The sequence below is a fragment of the Schistocerca serialis genome, chromosome 6 (genome assembly GCF_023864345.2).
Source record: "Schistocerca serialis cubense isolate TAMUIC-IGC-003099 chromosome 6, iqSchSeri2.2, whole genome shotgun sequence".
Classification (NCBI taxonomy): Eukaryota; Metazoa; Arthropoda; class Insecta; order Orthoptera; family Acrididae; genus Schistocerca; species Schistocerca serialis.
Window position 1 is genome coordinate 399853659 of NC_064643.1, and position 19302 is coordinate 399872960.

At 41.1% G+C, this 19302-nt stretch overlaps 1 protein-coding gene across 3 annotated transcripts in view; it reads left to right on the forward strand.

The window, feature by feature from the left end:
* Nucleotides 1-19302, forward strand: part of LOC126484068 (hemicentin-2-like) — a 1942222-nt gene that overhangs the window by 1494276 nt on the left and 428644 nt on the right. For all 3 annotated transcript variants that reach the window (XM_050107431.1, XM_050107430.1, XM_050107432.1), the window contains one exon: nt 10839-11000. In XM_050107431.1, the coding sequence (XP_049963388.1) occupies nt 10839-11000 (162 nt within the window). The remainder of the gene's footprint in view (nt 1-10838; nt 11001-19302) is intronic.

Here is a 19302-nt window from a genome sequence, read left to right on the forward strand (position 1 = left end):
ACTGAAAATCTTTATTTCAGTACAATAATGAGCAGTTCCGTGGTCGTAGCAGATTCATTTAACGAACGCGTTAACGATTCCTACGATCTATAGTGTACTTTCTGAAAACAGAGCATCTACACGAACTGCGTAATTTTGGTTTATGGAACAAGCGCTGCATCTAGGTATACCTCTGTTGCACAGGTGTAAAACTTTCTTGGGCAAACAATACTTGCCGCAGTATGCGTGACGCTGAGTGTAGCCTATTGACTATTTAAATACGTTATTTGTGCTATACGAAATGTTTCTAATCAAATGTCAGTAAACATAGCATTTTTTGTCCTCACCCGTTCCCATAAGATTTGATCAAGTATACACATTTAAACATCTGAGAATCTTGAATATAACAAGTATTATCAAAGATGAAAATAAAGTTTGAATTTAATCTGTGAACCACCTAAGGTATTCATGCAGTGGTCGCTGACTAAGCACTGTGTACGAGTTGTAAGGTTTCTGCTACCCTCAGTTAGAAGTTATTAGTGCTTAAGTGGCCAGTTAAATTGCCGTTAGGAGTTAACGCTTGTGAGAGTGCTTTAATATTATTAATTTAGAATATTTCCTGCAAACAATGCTGTGCAATGTGTCAATGTATTATCTTAAGTTAGGTGAGATAGTATGCTGAACAGTGCTCGCTTTCAAATCGGATACATCGGCCATTTAATAACGGGATAGTTGTACAACTCATCGACACATACTGCCCTTGAAAATGGACTGCGGTACCGAAATTGGCCACTCGTGCATGATATAATAAACTGAAATTTTATTAAGAGAAACTGAGGTGGAAAACTTCAAAACATTCTTTAGTAAATATACGACTTGGGTACTGGTACATCACATGATGAAAATTGCTATTAACTCTCCCACTGTTTCTTCCAGTTCATCTTCTCCTTGCCATACCTCTTCCAAGACGTACCACGTATGTGTGACAGTATTGTTCCATTTTGTGGGAATAATACTGCCCAATGTCTCAGGCGCAAAAATTTGACATCATTTAACTTAAAACTTTTATTTCTTCCTACTAGATATGATTTCACAGGAGCCCACACTAATTCTACTGTAATGAAATGGCAGTGATATGGTGGAAGTTGCAACGCTCTGTGAGCATTTCCTTCTGCAATGTTAGCAGTTTAGTAAATAATACTACTTGATTTATGCTTTTTCACAATTTACAGTGATTCTTCTGTCTGTCTGTCTGTCTAGTCTATGCCGTTCTCTGCTGCTGCATGTAGATGGTTTGTTTGACCGAACGAAGTGCCGTGATGCATTATCCAATGTTGCAGTCATTTCCTGTAATTTTTTTTTTTTTTTTTTTTTTTTTTTTTTTTTTTTTTTTTTTTGAGAACCAATCTTTATATTTCGTTACTGTCATTTTCTCGTGGAAGTGCGCAGAAGTCTTCGACGAAAACAACATGAAAGGTTTTTGAGCAAACCCACCGATTGTCCTAACGTGAAACGGAATGAGGCACCTTCCTTCTCCAACTGGAGCTCTCATTGTTCCTCGTACAGTGTCATCAGTCCACGCAGTCGGCCTGCAATGGCGAATATGTTTTCATGTTTCTTCCAGCCAATTCTGATAACTGAGTTATCTGTATACGCTGTAACTACTCATTTGCACATTTTTGACATGATTTTTGCATTTTCGGAAATACCATTCTTCACTATGTTACGATGATTTGAAAAAGAGTTCTGGCCCGGAAATAGTTATGGAGTGAATAAAAAAGGTGAAACTGGCAAATTTGAACTGGTTTTTCGTTGTACTGATTAACAAGAATTGCTGACCTACTGCTATTCCAGCATGCTAGAAGTTCGTAGATTTCACTATGCTTGCACTTAGATACTTCCCTCAAAAAAGCCATTTCCAGGCAAGAAAATCCTATCTTTCAGACAGAACTCTTCTCTCAGAAAACTTTTTCCATCAAAATCCTGTCTTCTTTAGTACCACTGAAGGCTGTTTTTTTTCTCCGAAAAACATTTCAGCACCTCGTGGTGAGAGAAGTAGCTTCCTACCGGTGGGATATTCTTTCCGCGTGTATTAGTCATACACAAGTACATACCGCAAAACTGAGTCTTCTGGAAAATTATCCAGTTTCGTCATTTCACTTTGGTACTTCTTGGGGTCGAAACAGTAGCATTTGCTTCCTGTTGATCTCCAGAACACTTGTCCCTCGTTATTTTCTTCGGAGAGGTCGTTCAAGCTTTCAGATCAGCAGCTACTTGATCGACGCTTTTCGACAATGGGACAAGGGTCCCACCGTAATCCTTTTCTTAGTCGAAATAGCATCGTATATTATATAATGAATGACCAAGAGCATCAGGTGGGCGACAGAAAGTGAGTTCCCGGAAGGTGCAGAGATCAACCTTCTGCGGGATATATGTATTACACTTCACAAAACGGACATCGTCCACATTGAAGAAATGTTCAAAACAAAACATTAACTTGCACCATGAACACCGAAAGGAAAATGACGCATCGCAATTACCACAAAACATCGCACCATCAGTACGGAAGGTGAAATCCTTGGGAGTTTCAAACCATGCAGGTCTTTCAGCTAGGCATCCACTCCTTATGAATACATATGGAATCTTATTGGTGTAACCGGGTGATTACGACTGATGGAATGTGATGGTATGCAACAGAATGCAGAACAGTGTGTCGTGGAGCTTATCGAGCAACTGGCTGTCCTTTAAGAACTAGCTGCAGGTAGTGCGGTAATATGTTTTGTAGACAAGGGAAAAACCAAATATACAGAGGCTGAATTTGTTCAGTGATTCCAGCTGATATGAACTGCAATGTCACATATTCTTCAGAAGGAAAAGTTTACTCTAAAAGAGTATGATTTTTATACGGAAGCCAGAAATCAGGCAAAAGCAAGTTATTTTGACCAGCTATTGCCCAAAAGCAGAGCTCAAACCATAATTGTAGTTTTCTTACGCCTATTTTCCCACAGTAGATTGCTGCGACATAAATATTCCCCGTTGCCCTTGCAAGATCACGTACACCAGAAAGAATCTAACCTCAATAAATAACTTTCCAGCCAATTTACCATCCAGATTAACAGTCGTCGTAATTGTATACGAATGTGTTAAGGCATTGATGTTACTTGGTCTCAACACAACTTTCCTGGTACTTCTGCTTTGCACGGTTCCATTAATATGCATTATTCCAACTGTTCGGAGTCGAAAAAAAAAATTCCTGACTGAACTATGGATTAAGTTTGTTTATCTCAATTACAAATTTTCGGGCTACTATGCACTTTGCTGTGCATCGTCAAGATGGTGCTTTGTTTGAAATTTCGTTACCTTACGCCTTCCGATTCTGTAGCACTTCTTGAAGTTATGCAGCCATCCATTGTTTCCCTTGAAACCCCTGTAATCTATGTAGCACGCAGTTTGATGTGCACGACATAGTAAGATATTATGATGCACTTCGGATCACGGGGTCGCGGGTTCGATTCCCGGTTGGGTTGGGAATTTTCTCTGCCTGGGGACTGGGTGTTTTTGTTGTCCTCATTATTTCATCATCATCATTCGTGACAGTGGCTAGACTGGACTGCGTAAAAAATTGGACTGTGAAAAAATTGGGACTTTGTACGGGCGCTGATGACCGCGGAGTTGAGCGCCCCACAAACCAAACATTATCATCATGATCATCATCATCATCATTATGCACATCCTGTGAATTGTATAGAGAATCCTTGAAACGAGCGAATGCCCATTTTTGTGACAAGTCCTCCTTGTCCTCCCTTGAATATCCGTAGTTTTTCTTATGCATTGCACAGTCATACTCCTGCAGACGTATTCGAAATCTGTTCGTAATTTTGTTTTTTACTATGCTGCGGATGATCTTCCGTGGACGGAAGTATATTTAATATCTTCTTGGACAAAGACTAACCTTCACTACGTTTCACTGGAGACGGGGTTTATGCCTGTGTCCGACAAAGATGGTGAAATAAATGTCTCGACAACTGTTTCAGTATCACTCTCACTTGTAAAGCACGTATGGTCGTCATTGTACTCCTCATGTACATCGCTCGCACAGTCGAGCGCATACGATGCCATACACTTCACTGACTCATCTTGCAGGAGCGCTAATATTTCATCTGCCACTTCTTTCTCACGTTGTGAAATTTCTTGGGTTCCTTTCTGACGAAATATCAAAATCGGCAGCTGTTGTAGATATAACCCAAAGTCTGTTTTGTTTATCGTTGGCATTATTCCGCTTTGTATCATCAACAGCACTAGCGCTGTAGCACTGTTATGAGTTACTTGTTTACTAAGCAGTCCAAGCACGCTTCGTGGCCTCACGGTATTTTCACCATTGGATACCTCCAGCTGCGCCCTCTGTTGCCATTAGCAGCCAGTATTGTGGGTGCATGGTAGATAATAAATATGTGGAGCGTCGAATGCCGTAAAATCATCGTCTTGGGTTCCTTGTGAGAATATACTAGAATCACGAGCGAGTTGTAAAGGTGGCAACGCGGTACCATCACGATAGCGATCATTAGGGATTCCAGAGCTCGCACTGGTGCCACAGTGTCCCCTTTACAAAATGTGCTCCAAGTGCGTGAGAGGTCAGCGGCGTTCTTTCAGCGGCGTGACTATGGCGGTATTTCACCGACCTCGTAACCATTTGCACGCAGAGGTCAAATTTCTGGAACTCTGGATGCCTCCTTGTACAACACATGGTTCGCGACAACTACTTCAAAATAATAAATCGTGGAAGTTGTGACGTTGGCGGCGGGCTGGACTAGTCGGATAAGCGAGTTGCTTGCAGCTTAGGGTCGGCCGGCGCGGCGCCTGTCTCGCCACCTGAGAAAGCCGCGTAATTTCCGGCGCCGCCTTTGTGTGCTCGCCATTTGTTCGGCCCGCCTGTGATCTCCGACAGCGGCGGCCAAAGTGTTCTCGGCGCACTCATCTGTCATGCTGCCTATCTCTACGGCGCCTCTTCGCCTCCGGGGGCACTAACTCGCGGCGGTAAATTTTCTGCGAGTTTTGATGTGATATTCACTCCCGGCCTGTCGAAGAGAAGCGGAGAACGATTTAGAAAAGGGAGAAATTGAAAGTGTGCGACTCGCAGGTAATTTCCGATGGAGAGAGCTCTGGAAATATTGAAGGGAAAGTCACACTGTACCACTCAGCGAACGCCACAAAAAATTTGTGCTTCTACATCTACATCTGTGAAGTGCATCACAAAGAGTGTTTTCCACTGTAACATGTATTGGAGTATGGAACCCATAGAAGAGTTTCTCAAACGCCTCATCGTGCTCTCTGATTAGTCTAAGCTTTTGGAAATTAATTCGCTGACTGCGCATTCCTTGATATCAGCTTTGTTAGGTATAGGTCTGCTGCTCGATAGTGGCATATTAAAATCTGCGCCTTAACTATATTCGAACCCTGAATTTCTTCTTATCGCGAGCGGTCACTTTAGCCATTTCGGCTATCCGCGAATGCTCTCCGTCCGTCAAAAATGTTTATCGTCACTGTTGGGTAGTAGAAATACATCTAATACAGTATGTGTCAAAGAAAATAACATGTCGAATCAAAACACTTCCAGTCGTCTTCATTTCCATTTCTTATTTTATTGAGCAACCAGTTTCAGCGCTACATTACACCTCTTCAGGCCCCCTGACCGACATGTAGCAAGAATCGCAACTCTGGTCCAATGAAAATAGGGGCCAACATTCAGTGAGTGGCACGTGTAGTTTTTTGACACAGCGATCCGTGTTTCTGACAGCGAAGGGATCGCGGCGGGGCTGATGATGAAATGTAATGTTTAAACTGGTTGCTCAGTAAAATAACAAAATGGAAATTTAATCGCATGGAGGTGTTTTGATTCGACATTTTATACTGAACAGCCGACGTCCCGTAAGTGTCTGTATAATGATGGAGTTACAGAGACTTGATGTCTAAGAATTCGCAGTCAGCGAATTAGTTTCGAAAGTATTTCATACAGCTATGTATCGTCGACGGAGTTCTTTGTGAAATGCATCTAAGTAGGGTAATTTTCTCCTCACCGTCACTATTAGAACGATACGTAGGAGGTTGCGGTATTTTCTTATAGTCCACACTTACTGTGGGTGTTGTAGCTTTGTGCATAGGGTTTCACGGATTTTTCTCTGAATAAAATCTTCTAGACTGCTTATGTTACGTTACTTATAATGTGTTCCAGGCATTGCCGTCTAGACCAAAGTTTACGTTGTTTTACATAAATTTTGATCTGATGATGAATAGTCGTAAGTTAAGGAATATATAAGGCAACGTAAACGGCTTTATTCACAAAAGTTGGCAATGATCTCAAACTCATTTAGGAAACTGATTGCCTGTAATGTACTGAGAGATAATTGCGTGTCCCAGTTCAGGTTTTTAAGCACCTCCATGACTGTCTCCTTTGTTGCAAGTAAACTTGTTACCAGTGGTGCTTACCTTCTTTGTATACATTCAGTATCTCCTCCAAGTCCTATATGGTATGGGTCCTCCCATCTCGGAAAGATTCTAGAATTAATCACTCAACTGTTTTAATTACAGTCTTAGTATATGATTGCATTTTCTCAATATCCAGCCAGTGAACTACAGTCTACCCCCACTTTGACTATGTCTGAGTGTGTATCACCATTTCGCTTCATGTTCCTACAAATTATTACAGACTGCTATTGGCAACAGTTGACTTATTCGTTTCTCGGATGACTTTCGTTTATTGATAATTGCATCACTTGCTAAAAGTTTGATTTAATATGGTCTACCAGTTCATTAAGTTTGAGTTATTACTGTCCGGCAAGTCGTTAACGAACAGAAAGTATACAAAAGGCTCCAACACACTTCTTGGAGAAACATCTGAAATTAGTTAAACATCCAGTGATGATTGTCCATTCAAGATAGTAATGCTGCCATCCTCCCTAACAAAAAACCTCCACTCAAGTCACAAATTTCAGTTCCTACCCCATAACATCGTATTTTTGTTGCTAAGCTTTGATGTGTTAACAAGCCAAATGCTTTTAGGACGTCAAGAAATTTGAGAATCTCTGAAAATATACGATATGATGGCTACATCGTAATCGAGTATACTTCAGACCTACAAAGGAAAGAGAAAATATCTTAGCCTGTCTTTCTAGGTTCACATCCAGTTATTTCTCCATGTTGTCTTCTTCTACAACAATGCTCTTGGTCCAACTTTTCCATTTCGAAAGTGCGACTGTGGAATTTCTGTATTCAAGCGATATAAAGTCTTCTGACCTATTCCGTAACATTACAGGCATATTAAATATTTTTACATTACTTCATTAACAATTTTCTAGCTTCAATTTCCCGCGTCACCTGTGAATACAGAGCAAAGTACGTTACTTTAAACAGCGGGCAGAAATTCGCACACTCTGGTTTTAAAGAGAGATATCTTGCCTACTAGCAACACAAAAATATCTAACTAAATTTTGTGCCGTGTATCGAATGCGACAAGTATGTTCATTCAGTACACCGTACCAGCGGTGACCCGTCAGTGCAGTGTGCAGGTTTGTCACAGAATGTTCTTGGGGGCACGTTATATTCCATATCTAGTTTTGCTGTAGAATCATTGTCTGAAGTGTGTTTTTCGGCCTTGTTGTAAGATTTAGACAGCTTTAGTCTGCCGTATTGTTTACAGTTGTTGCATGTCATAAGAAGTCACAAGACCTACTTTCTCAGTGAGTTCGTACTGAAGTTAAAAACGTATGTTTGGCGGTGAATTCTGTCTGTGCGTCTGCCAGAGTACTTATGCCCCTTTTGTTTGGTTATGAGGTAGTGAGTTCGTGTTCAATATAAGTACTCTGGCAGAGGCAGAGACGGAATTCACCGTCAAACATAGTACAGCTGTTTTTCTGCGGATTTCAAACAACATATCACCTTTTTAGATTGATGAACATTTCTTATAAGTTGACATATCTCGTGAAAATTTCTTGACATTTATTAAACTTTCCTTTCATTAGCACCTTTCGATTCCCCAAAGCTAAACTTAGCGTCAGTTAACGCTTCCTCAGTTTTCTTTTCAGTTCTTCTGTATATTATTCTAGTCAGCGACTTGGATGCATGGGTGATGAGGCAGATTGTAAGATACAATTGCGCAGAATCCCGCAGTCAGAGTCAGTCAGCAGGAAAGTTTTATGGCTTCAGAGAGCTTCCTGTCACAAAATGTCACTGGCTGAATAAAATCGACGCTTCGGCTACAGTTGAAGCGGCCTTCCAGTGGCTCCGGTAATCCCAAAGGAAGGTCACAGCAACGGCGGCCAAAATGTCTGTTTTATTCACCCAATGACATTTTTCAGTACGTCGCAGCTCTGCACCCAGAAAACTTTTATGTCAAGTGGTTGAAAGATGGATGTTGTATTCGTCTGCCCTCGCTATTTTCGGAATTGTATGAATGATACGTGCAGTATTTTATAGATGCTACTCACTAGCTTGAATAATGGTTTCGTTTGTTACTGCATAACTCAAAGAGTCTTTTACGTGTAAAATTTCTATTACAGCTCGTGTAAGGAATTTAACTCATATTAAGAAACCGGGATGGGGGGGAGGGGGGGAGCATAGATGTGCACAATCGAATCTGTGATCATATCTTCACTGAAGTGCAGCTGTAACCTTTAACCTTCCTTGTCTAGTGAAGAAGAACATTCCCAGTTACAATTTCGACATACTTCTTTTGAATTGTCATCTCTCTTCATTTTGTATACTCATTTAAGCGTGGTAGTACCACGTTAGCCCATAGAGGGCACACTGAGTATACATCGTCTATACAGTTATTTTTAAAGCTTTTAATTGATAGTTTATACAATATTTATGTAGTTCCATGGTTGTAAAGAGATATTTTATACATAACTATTTTTACGTTATTATTGTACTTTGTTCTTTTTTACGTTTTGACGATTATGTGAACCGGTTTTACACTGATTGGTTGACGTGAGGTAGAGGGAGAAGAGGTAGGCGGAGCATCTTCGTATTTAAGCGTATGCCCGTCACTTGCTGCCACCAGTTGACATCGCAGCAGGTGAGAAGAGTGCTCCACCTATCATCTTCTAAGGTTGCCATGGGTATAAGAAGTCTTATTGTATTTTCTCCTTATAAGCATTTTGTCATATTTTATTGTCATTCTAGTAAGGTTTCTATTACTTTCTAAATTAAAGTACAGGTCTGATAATGGTCATGTGATATTACCGAAACCGATCACCTATATTCTTGAAGCATACGTGATATGATCAAGACTGAATTTTTGAAAGAAAGACTCTATAGATACATTTAAAATCTTTCAAAAAATGGTTCAAATGGCTCTGAGCACTATGGGACTCAACATCTGAGTTCATCAGTCCCCTAGAACTTAGAACTACTTAAACCTAACTAACCTAAGGACATCACACACATCCATGCCCGAGGCAGGATTCGAACCTGCGACCGTAGCGGTCATGCGGTTCCAGACTGTAGCGCCTTTAACCGCTCGGCCACTCCGGCCGGCCTTTAAATCTTTGATGCTACAAAATTTCACTGCATCACATATTTTTGTTTGTGTCTGATGATAGTGTAATAGCCGAAAAATGGTTCGTGAAATAAATAACAAATATTTTAGAATATTAGACCAGTGGCTTGTGTGATCACATATACAATAGTCTACCAAGAAGCGATGGAACAGACAGCCATGGCCATTTGTCTTTGTCTATTATTATGTCTATTTCTTGCTACCTGTTGTCGATTGGCGGAATTAGTATTAATTTTTGGGTGTCTTATATCAGCTCTCATTTCCATTTTACTTGGAAAGTGTGTCCTGAGACTGAGCCTCAGTTCATTATTGTTCCTTCCAATAGTCATTTAGTTGTAGGATTGTCAGTTTACATTTTGTTGTCCTTTTTACTGTAAAGACATACTGATTTAAGTGTCGAGAAGTTTATCGAGTTGGCATTTGATGAAAGATGTAAAGTTGATATTTATTTGTTGATTTCAGCTCTAGAAATAATTTTGTGATTTTTGCTATCAGGAGCCCTCTGGTTAACTGAATTGTATTGTTATTAATGAATAAAATCGATGCTGACAACTGTTTATGCCCAGACAGCCACAGTCATTTACACTAACAAAGTAAACCTGCGTCACAATACACACCATTAGACTTCCAACACAGATTTCACTGCTTTCGTTTTCTGGTTGTAGCCAGTTTGCTGTACCTTCATATGAGTTCCATGGCTTTTTACGACTGCTTCAAACTCTGGTACTTCGTTGCGAATGCTATGGCAGTTCATCAATAGGATTTTATTTTTTACATCGATGGCAACCATTTCTTTGGGTCTTACACAAATAGTTTACTCTTTGCGGGACATCAACAGCTATTGGTAAATTTTTGATTATTAATAAATCACTACAGCTGCACCTGGTAAAGCCTTTATCTGGATAAAATCGTATACACGACCCGGGTTTCAGGATGTAAATCCCATCTTCAGGTGCTTGATTGCATACGAGAAAGTGGCACCAGGTACGAAAAAAATCCAGCAAATTTTTCAAGCAGCATGCGAGAACCCGTGCCGGATTTTCTACACGACCGGTACTACTTCCTCGAACGCACTCGAGCACCTGGAGATGTGATTTGTATCCTGAAACTCGGATTGTGCGTACGAGTTTATCCAAAGGGAAGGATTTGTGAAGTACAACTGGAGCGGATTTATTCATTATTAAAGATCTTATACACATCTTTTGACGGCCTCTCAAAGCTATCCTGAAGTGAAGAGAATTATCTGGTGCTTGCTGTGTGAGAATAGAGTGGTGATCGCAGCTGGTTGCTTTCCGCCGTGCTGCAGATCTCGTGGGTGCGGCGACGCGACTGGCACATTCTGACGTCGGGGCTGTTCACCTACACCAACGACGAGCGCTTCCAGGTGCTGCACGCAGAGGGCTCCGACGACTGGACGCTGCAGATCAAGTACGTGCAGAAGAGGGACAACGGCACCTACGAGTGCCAGGTGAGTACCGCCAACACTGCTTATCAACTTGTCGCGTTATCCTGCTGCCTTCTGTCGACAAGGAATCTGAAGCCGGTTCCTAATTTCTAGATTTCCAGAAGGCTTTTCACACTTTCTAAACGCAGAATTTTAGTAAATATATATGCACGGGACAAAAAGTGGCAACTGAGTCTAAGCAACGAAAACTGTGCTATCCTCCACAGGAACACTCAAAAAATTACGTTAAATTTGGTTTACACGTTAAAACACATAAATTTGGAGGTTGTCGCTTCATCTACATACCTAGGTATTACAATTACGAACAATTTAACTAGACCTGAAAAGAAACGTGTTCGTAGTTTATTAATGACATACGAAAATTTGTGCCACAACGTAACACGAAACCAGATCTCCCACTTTATGCGAGTGGTCATCTTAATAACTTCGACAACCCGTGCACACCTGCCGGGCTGACCAAACTTTCATGCGGCGCCCTGTGGCCACGCACAGTCGGTCAAGGAGGCGTGATTGGATGGCCGAAGTGGTTAATGCGACCGCTCCAGTAAAACGGGAAATCTGGTCTCGAGTGTGGGTCTAGCACAAATTTTCACATGTCACTAATAAATTGTGGAGCTGTCACTTAATCGTATTCGTAATTACGAATACGTTTCTTATACTATATACAGATCGTAACAGTATCTGTTCATTCAGATCTGCGTGCGTGTCTGAAGGACAGCTCGTAGTACACCGTCAAACAAACGCACGGAAAATAGTTAACTGATGCCATCACATAGAAAATGTTGTAGGGGAGACGAATGAAAGACTTTATCATTGGCAGAATGCTTAGTAGACGCAGCATACATACTAGAGAGACTGCCTACACTAAGACTGTTCGTCCTCATCTGGAGTACAACTGCGCCCTGTGAGATGGACGCAGGACATCGGAAAACGTCAAAGGACAGCAGCTTAATTGGCATCATCGTGGACTAGGGGAAATGTGTCAAGGATGTGGTACTGGTTCGTAGTAGAGCCCTGACGTATTTTGTAGCTGTGGTGTAATGTTGACAGTACTGTTTGCATACAGTCACAACAGAACAACGTTTATAGCTGTGTCACTTCAAGAGCATCGCGCCACTTTGGTTACATATCTAGAAATCAAACTGGATCTTACTATAATAATGTAGGTTTATAATCCTTTAGGTCAAAAATGTTTCGTAATTTGCTTCGTTCTTACGGTATTAATTAACTGTTGCTACTTAGGCATTCCGACAGTGTTCCTATGTTTATAAGGAGACCTAGGAATTTGCCAAAACACAAAGACTACTCGGGTGATGTGAGACAAGCTGTTCTGAATGCTTTGAAGAAAGAAAACTGTGAGTCTAGCATGGCTAGAGTCTGTGGGGTATAATAGAACTAATAAGTGTCCGGAGTCGACGGCAAAAGCAGGACAGATCAGTAGCCTATAATCCTAGATCAGGTCGTCCTCGAAAACCAATAAGGAGGAAGCACAGAATTGTTAACAAACAGTCGGCTACTGATCCAAGACAAATGGATCCACAAATTACGGGTAGTCTGGAACAGCATCATGAGCTGAACGTAGCTGTGTCTACTGTAAAACGTCGACTTCTAGCAGGTGACTTAAGTGGTAGATGATTAGAGCGTGAATCACTCATGATTTCACAAGATAGGAAGGTCTGATGTTACTCCAGTTCTGCAGTTCTGGCTACAATACTTCTCATTACGAGAGATTCATCGTAGTATGGAAGTGATGTAGTTTTGCAGTGGAATATTTTGCTTTGAACCGTCGAATCTCTTGCACCAATAAAGACCATTAGGGGATGTATATTGCAGATTTACCTGGATTTCGGACGTTGTGAAAACTGGATGTTGAAATAATGTTTTCCAACAGACTGATGAATCCTTCCAACAGCAACTGTATTTTCCGTAAGCATACACAAAGATGTTCACACACAAATTGTTTTCTACCAAAATGACTGACAAAACAGCAACTCTTACAGTCTTTCCGTCATTAGACCAGCCAAATGGCGATTAACTTCAAGTGCTTTGGACCTCTCAATATATACCTATCTTAACAATGTATGTTCTGTCACCTGTTATAAAAAATACATTTACTGGTTTATAATGAGAAGTTAATGTTTTTCAACGAAGTTTAATACGGTTTTAAAGACAATAAGTGATGATCCCTTCTGAATACATTTATAAATATCGTTATTTGGACTTTTGCATGGGAATTTGGTTATGAAGTAACAATCGCAATACCTAACATCAAATCATTAATTGCATGATGATTTCACGTTGGATTTTATTCCTAAAATTAACTGAGCTACCGTACAAAATGCCAAAACGGGATTTCATGTTAAAGGTCTGTATGATAATTTCGTAGTATCAAACTGACTGAAAATCAATAGTTCTTACATCAGAAAGTTCGAGAATTCTTAGTGAAAAAGTTAATTACAACTGATCTAATTGGTTTTTCTGTATTGACATGAGACTTGAAGTGCACAAGCCATGCTAAATACATCAGATGACTGCAAAATGTTTCAAAATTTTGTTTTTAGATAAGCTGAAATTTCCGATTTTTGCTAATTAATTACTGGTTTAATTACAGCATAGATATATCTCCTAACATTTCTGTGGGAGTGTAATAATGCAATCACGAGAATGAAATTATAAATGTCGCTGAAATTTAAGGCGATATATTAATTCACAACATCAGATTTTCTAACTAATTGTAACTGTCTGTTAATTACCGTTAAATGATATGACATAATGTTAATGATCTTCATTCGGTGTATAAGTGCACCAAACAGTTTAATTTTATGATAGAAGTAAGGAAAACCATAATTTTTAACTTTTGTCCATCACATATTGTGAATTGGGTAACACACAATCTGCTAAACATTTAGTGGTATCGAAGCATTCATTAGCTACCCTCCAACCAGTCCTATTACAAAGGCCAGGACAGAGTTTGCATAGAAACAACAATCTTGGATTGCTACAGATTGGTCTACGGTTCTGTGAGGGGATGACAGTAAATGTAATGTGTCGTCTTCTGATGCAATACATACGTGGACCAGAAAACCAATGTGACCAGAAAAACGCATTAGCTACCGTTAAACCTGGTGGCGACAGCGTTACGGTATGAGGATATTTTTCCACACGGGGAGTTGTTCATCTAGTCCAAGTAGAAAGCAAAATGTATCGTTTCCTGTACAGTGACATTTTAGAAAGGAATGTGGTTCCACTTGGGAGACAAAATATACCACGTATTGGGTACTTCAGCAGGACAACGTTTCGAAACACATGTGGTTCGAAACACATCTCTGGTCCTTAAAACCAAAAGAAAAAGTATTTTGGAGCGTCCAAGCCAGAACGCCTCTGGGATGCAGCGGTCGGCGCGTACGTCGCTGAAACTACTCAAACAAGGATCAATTTGAGCTGCTTTATTGGATGAATGGTCAAAACCATTTACAAAAGCTTGTGGATTCAGTACCAAATAAGTGTGCAGCTGTGACGAAAGCCCATGGATATGCAAAGAACTATTGATTTCTTCTTCATATTCCAAAGTAGCTTTATTTTATTGTAACATACTTAGGCCTACAAATTATTTTTTAGGCAGAACTGTTATATCTGTTTTGATGTAAGATAATTTTGCACACACTAAGTGTAGTTTTGTATTAAATGTATTATAATTCCATAGTTTTCAGTTATCGACGGGAATTCTTCTTCTGTTGCACACTTACCTTTGTATAATTGCAATTAATATTTTCACAAAACAAATTTTATGTAGTGCTGTCTATCATTTACTTGTACTATATTTCGAATGCTGTTTAAAAAACCAGACCTGTTTTTGCTTCAAAATATCGGTTGTTACAAGAGATAAGCAGGTTAACCATGCTATAGTAAATGATCTAGCTTCGTTGAATAAACCGCTTCCCGTCAGATCGACGGAATTAAGCAACGTGAGGCATAACCGGGAGTTTGATGGGTAATTTCCTGGACACGCCACTCGCTGTTGGCATCACCCTTCTGGAAAAGGAGAGATGTCTCATGGAGTACGGGCATGTGACACTGTTGATGGTGATACGATCGTTCCATGGGGATATTAACTCAGCTACCCCCTTAGTGCTATTCGTGAGCGTTTGGCTGAAGCAGTTTAGGGAAATTACGGAAAACCTGCTCCACTATGCGTGTTTAGTGTGCTAACCACTGCACCGCCTCGCTCGTTCGCGAAGAGTAGGCTGTGTGCCGGCATCGGATTTCACACTCTCCCATCTCTCATCATCATACAACGCAGACAGGACAACACGCTGCGTACACACACACACACACACACACACACACACACACACACACACACACTACAGTCATCAACAAGCATCAGATACACTTAACACACAATTCTCACAATTCGCGAAGCAGTGGTACCAATGTGAGCGAAGGATACGTAAAACCTTTTCAATCAGGAGGCTTAGTCCGCCCGTCGGGGTCGCCCAATTAATCATACCAGACGACTTTACTACTATTGCCACGCTAGAAAAATTACGTGCCCTTCTGCGTGCTATGATACGTCGAAAATCTCTTTTCGATATCTTGACCCTGTCTTGAAATAGAACCGGTTTTCAATTAAATATTAACGCACTGTGGACAACAAAAATTACAGCAAAGAAGACGTAAGCAGAAAAAAGGTGGATACAACATTGTAAATGCAAGTAGGTCGTAACTCCGTGGCCGAGGATGGGATTTTGTTGTTCGTACGTGAGTCACATGTACTACAACTCGCCTGACGTGCATATACTATCCACTAGTTCACATCGAAATAGAACAGCAAACTTCCAGCAGTGTGCCGCGGGGCTTCGTGTTCGTGGAAGAGGAAGCTGCCTTCGAAACTTGTAACGACGTACTGTTCCATGTGGTGCAGCAGCGTGAGCTGCGGCAGCAAAACGATAGCTTTGCGAACAGAAACCGTAGAATGTTGACACGAAGTCTGACGAAACAGGAAGGACTTTTCCAGAGTGGAGATAACAATACTGAAACCTGGATTTTGCAGATTTCTGGCTTTGATAGCGCAGTGTTCCGCATTTCCAGGTGACGTTATATGAAAGTTGTTACGGAAGTAGTGTTTACCTGTCAGTGATGTGTGAACGAGTCTAATATAACTAAGAATAGGGTAGGATGAAGCAGATAGTCACTCTTTTAAATGACACAGATCAGAAGAGATAAAGTAGTGAAACTTTGTACAGGTTTACTCTCCATCTTTATGGAAACACATTTATAAACTTGGCGTGAAGTGATAAAAATGGCTCTAAGCACTATGGGACTTAACTTCTCAGGTCATCAGTCCCCTAGAACTTAGAACTACTTAAACCTAACTAACCTAAGGACATCACACACATCCCTGCCCGAGGCAGGTTTCGAACCTGCAACCGCAGTGGTCCCGTGGTTCCAGACTGTAGCGCCTAGAACCGCATGGCCACTCCGGTCGGCTGAAGTGATAAAAGTTTAGAGTTCCGTCCCTGAACAATTGCTTTTACTGAGATATGTAAGTGTGTATATCTGAGATAAGTCGATTCCAACAAGTCACTTTGACAAACATGTGTCCTATTATTCCAATGCTTTGAAAGTAGGCTATTGAACAACGTGTGCAAGCAATTAACATAAAACAATTTGGCGACTGACTTCAGTGGAACACAGCACATTTTTGAAGCAAAGGAACATCCATAACTAAATTTCGTGTATTAGATGATTAGATAATTAGTGTAGTCTAGCAACTGAAATTCTTCAATGTGAAAGTAGAAGATGATAGTTTCGCCTCCTTAAGAGTGAACCTCAATCTTGTTCAGCTGACTTCCAGAAAAGACCAGTCTGTACAATAAAACTTGAAGGTTTGTCTCCTTTGCATATTTTGGCAAGAAGAAATGCAGATGATAAACGGGTATTCATTGCACAAATATATTACACTTGAACTGACATGTGATTACATTTTCACGCAATTTCGGTGCGTAGATCCTGAGAAATCAGTACCCAGAACAACCACCTCTGGCCGTAACAACGGCCTTGATACGCCTGGGTATTGAGTCGAACAAAACTCGAATGACGTGTACAGGTACAGCTGCCCATGCAGCTTCAACACGATACCACAGTTCATCAAGAGTAGTGACTGCCGTATTGTGACGAGCCGGTTGCTCGGCCATCATTGACCAGACTTTTTCAATTGGCGAGAGATCTGGAGAATGTGCTGGCCAGGGCAGCAGTCGAACATTTTCTGTATCCAGAAAGGCCCATACGGGCCTGCAACATGCGGTCGTGCATTATCCTGCTGAAATGTAGGGTTTCGCAGGGATCGAATGAAGGGTAGAGCCATGAGTCGTAACACATTTGAAATGTAACGTCCACTGTTCAAAGTGCCGTTAATGCGAGCAAGAGGTGACCGAGACGTGTAACCAATGGCACCCCATACCATCACGCCGGGTGATACGCCAGTATGGCGATGACGGATACACGCTTCCAATGTACGTTCACGGCAATGTCGCCAAACACGGATGCGACCATCATGATGCTGTAAACAGAACCTGGATTTATCCAAAAAAATGACGTTTTGCCATTCGTGCACCCAGGTTCGTCGTTGAGTACACAATCGCAGGCGCTCCTGTCTGTGATGCAGCGTCAAGGGTAACCGCAGCCGTGGTCTCCGGGCTGATAGTCCATGCTGCTGCAAACGTCGTCGAACTGTTCCTGTAGATGGTTGTTGTTTTGCAAACGTCCCCATCTGTTGACTCAGGGATTGAGACGTGGCTGCACGATCCGTTACAGCCATGCGGATAAGATGCCTGTCATCTCGACTGCTAGTGATACGAGGCCGCTGTCATTGGATCTCGACCAACGCGAGCAGCAATGTCGCGATACGATAAACCGCAATCGCGGTGGGCTACAATCCGATCTTTGTCAAAGTCGGAAACGTGATGGTACGCGTTTCTCCTCCTTACACGAGGCATCACAACAACGTTTCACCAGGCAACGCCGATCAATTGCTGTTTGTGTGTGAGAAATCGGTTGGAAACTTTCCTCATGTCAGCACGTTGTAGGTGTCGCCACCGGCACCAACGTGGTGTGAATGCTCTGAATAGTTAATCATTTGCATATCACAGTATCTTCTTCCTGTCGGTTATATTTCGCGTTTGTAGCACGTCATCTTCGTGGTGTAGCGATTTCAACGGCCAGTAGTGTAATATGGACTTCGTTTAGTGAAGAAAGTTGTATTACGTCTTCTCCGCTTTCGTTTATTTCTTTTTCATTAAATATTAAGAAATTAACAGAACGTAATTAAATAGAACAGACTCCGCTCTTGTTGCTACCACCGATAACAGAGCAAACGAAATACTATAACTCAGCGCCATGGAGCTCTGTACATGGCACGCAGTAAGCATGTTACAAGGAGATGCCAGAGCTGTTGAACCACCGATCTCGACGAGAATACTTGTCGGGGACCACTCTAAAGCAGCCCATGGTAAGAGTTTATGTGAACAAAATGCACGTCAAATGTCATGACGCAGGTGGGTTTCGAGCCTGATGGATAGCTTAGAAAACTCGAAAATGTGAAAATTTTATTTTCTCATGACAAGCTCACAACACAATTGTTTTCGAAACTTGAGGAGTTTGTAAGTCCGTTGTAGATGTATTAAAGGAGGAATATTGTTGCTTACTGGGTTACTGGGCAATTGATGTAAGAAGCATGTTCCAATCCCAGTCAATTACTATGCGCGCAGGTTCGAATATCACATACGCTTTAATAATTTAACTGTTGATTTATTTATGCAGTATGGTGTAAGAGAAAACTGCGTGCTGTATAAAATCCGCCGCTCCACAAACACAGTCAAAGCTCTTCAGAGAAGAGGAAGAAGAAAGTGAAAAGAAAGACAAAAGAAGTGGTGAAAACCCACGTCAAATTCACATTGAATGTGTGTGAGTTCGAATAGTCTGTTATCTATATTTTTATAAGCTGTCACTTAGTTTCTATATTGCCTTTCTGAGGGAGAAAAGGATATCTACGAAATAGAATGACATGTTTTTTATCCTCTGTGCAGACGCTGTTATTTTTGTCTTAGCCTGTGTTTTCCGTCCACTATATACGTCAAGAGTTAAACTACTGTTTGCTGGATTTCTCTTTCGTTCTTATCCAAATCATGCCTGCATGGTCACAATCGAATGGATGAACACATGATTTTCACCGGATTTATGTTAACAATACGTCGCAGGTGAAGTCACTATAAGATGTAGAACAAGTGGACTACAGTAAGCTTGC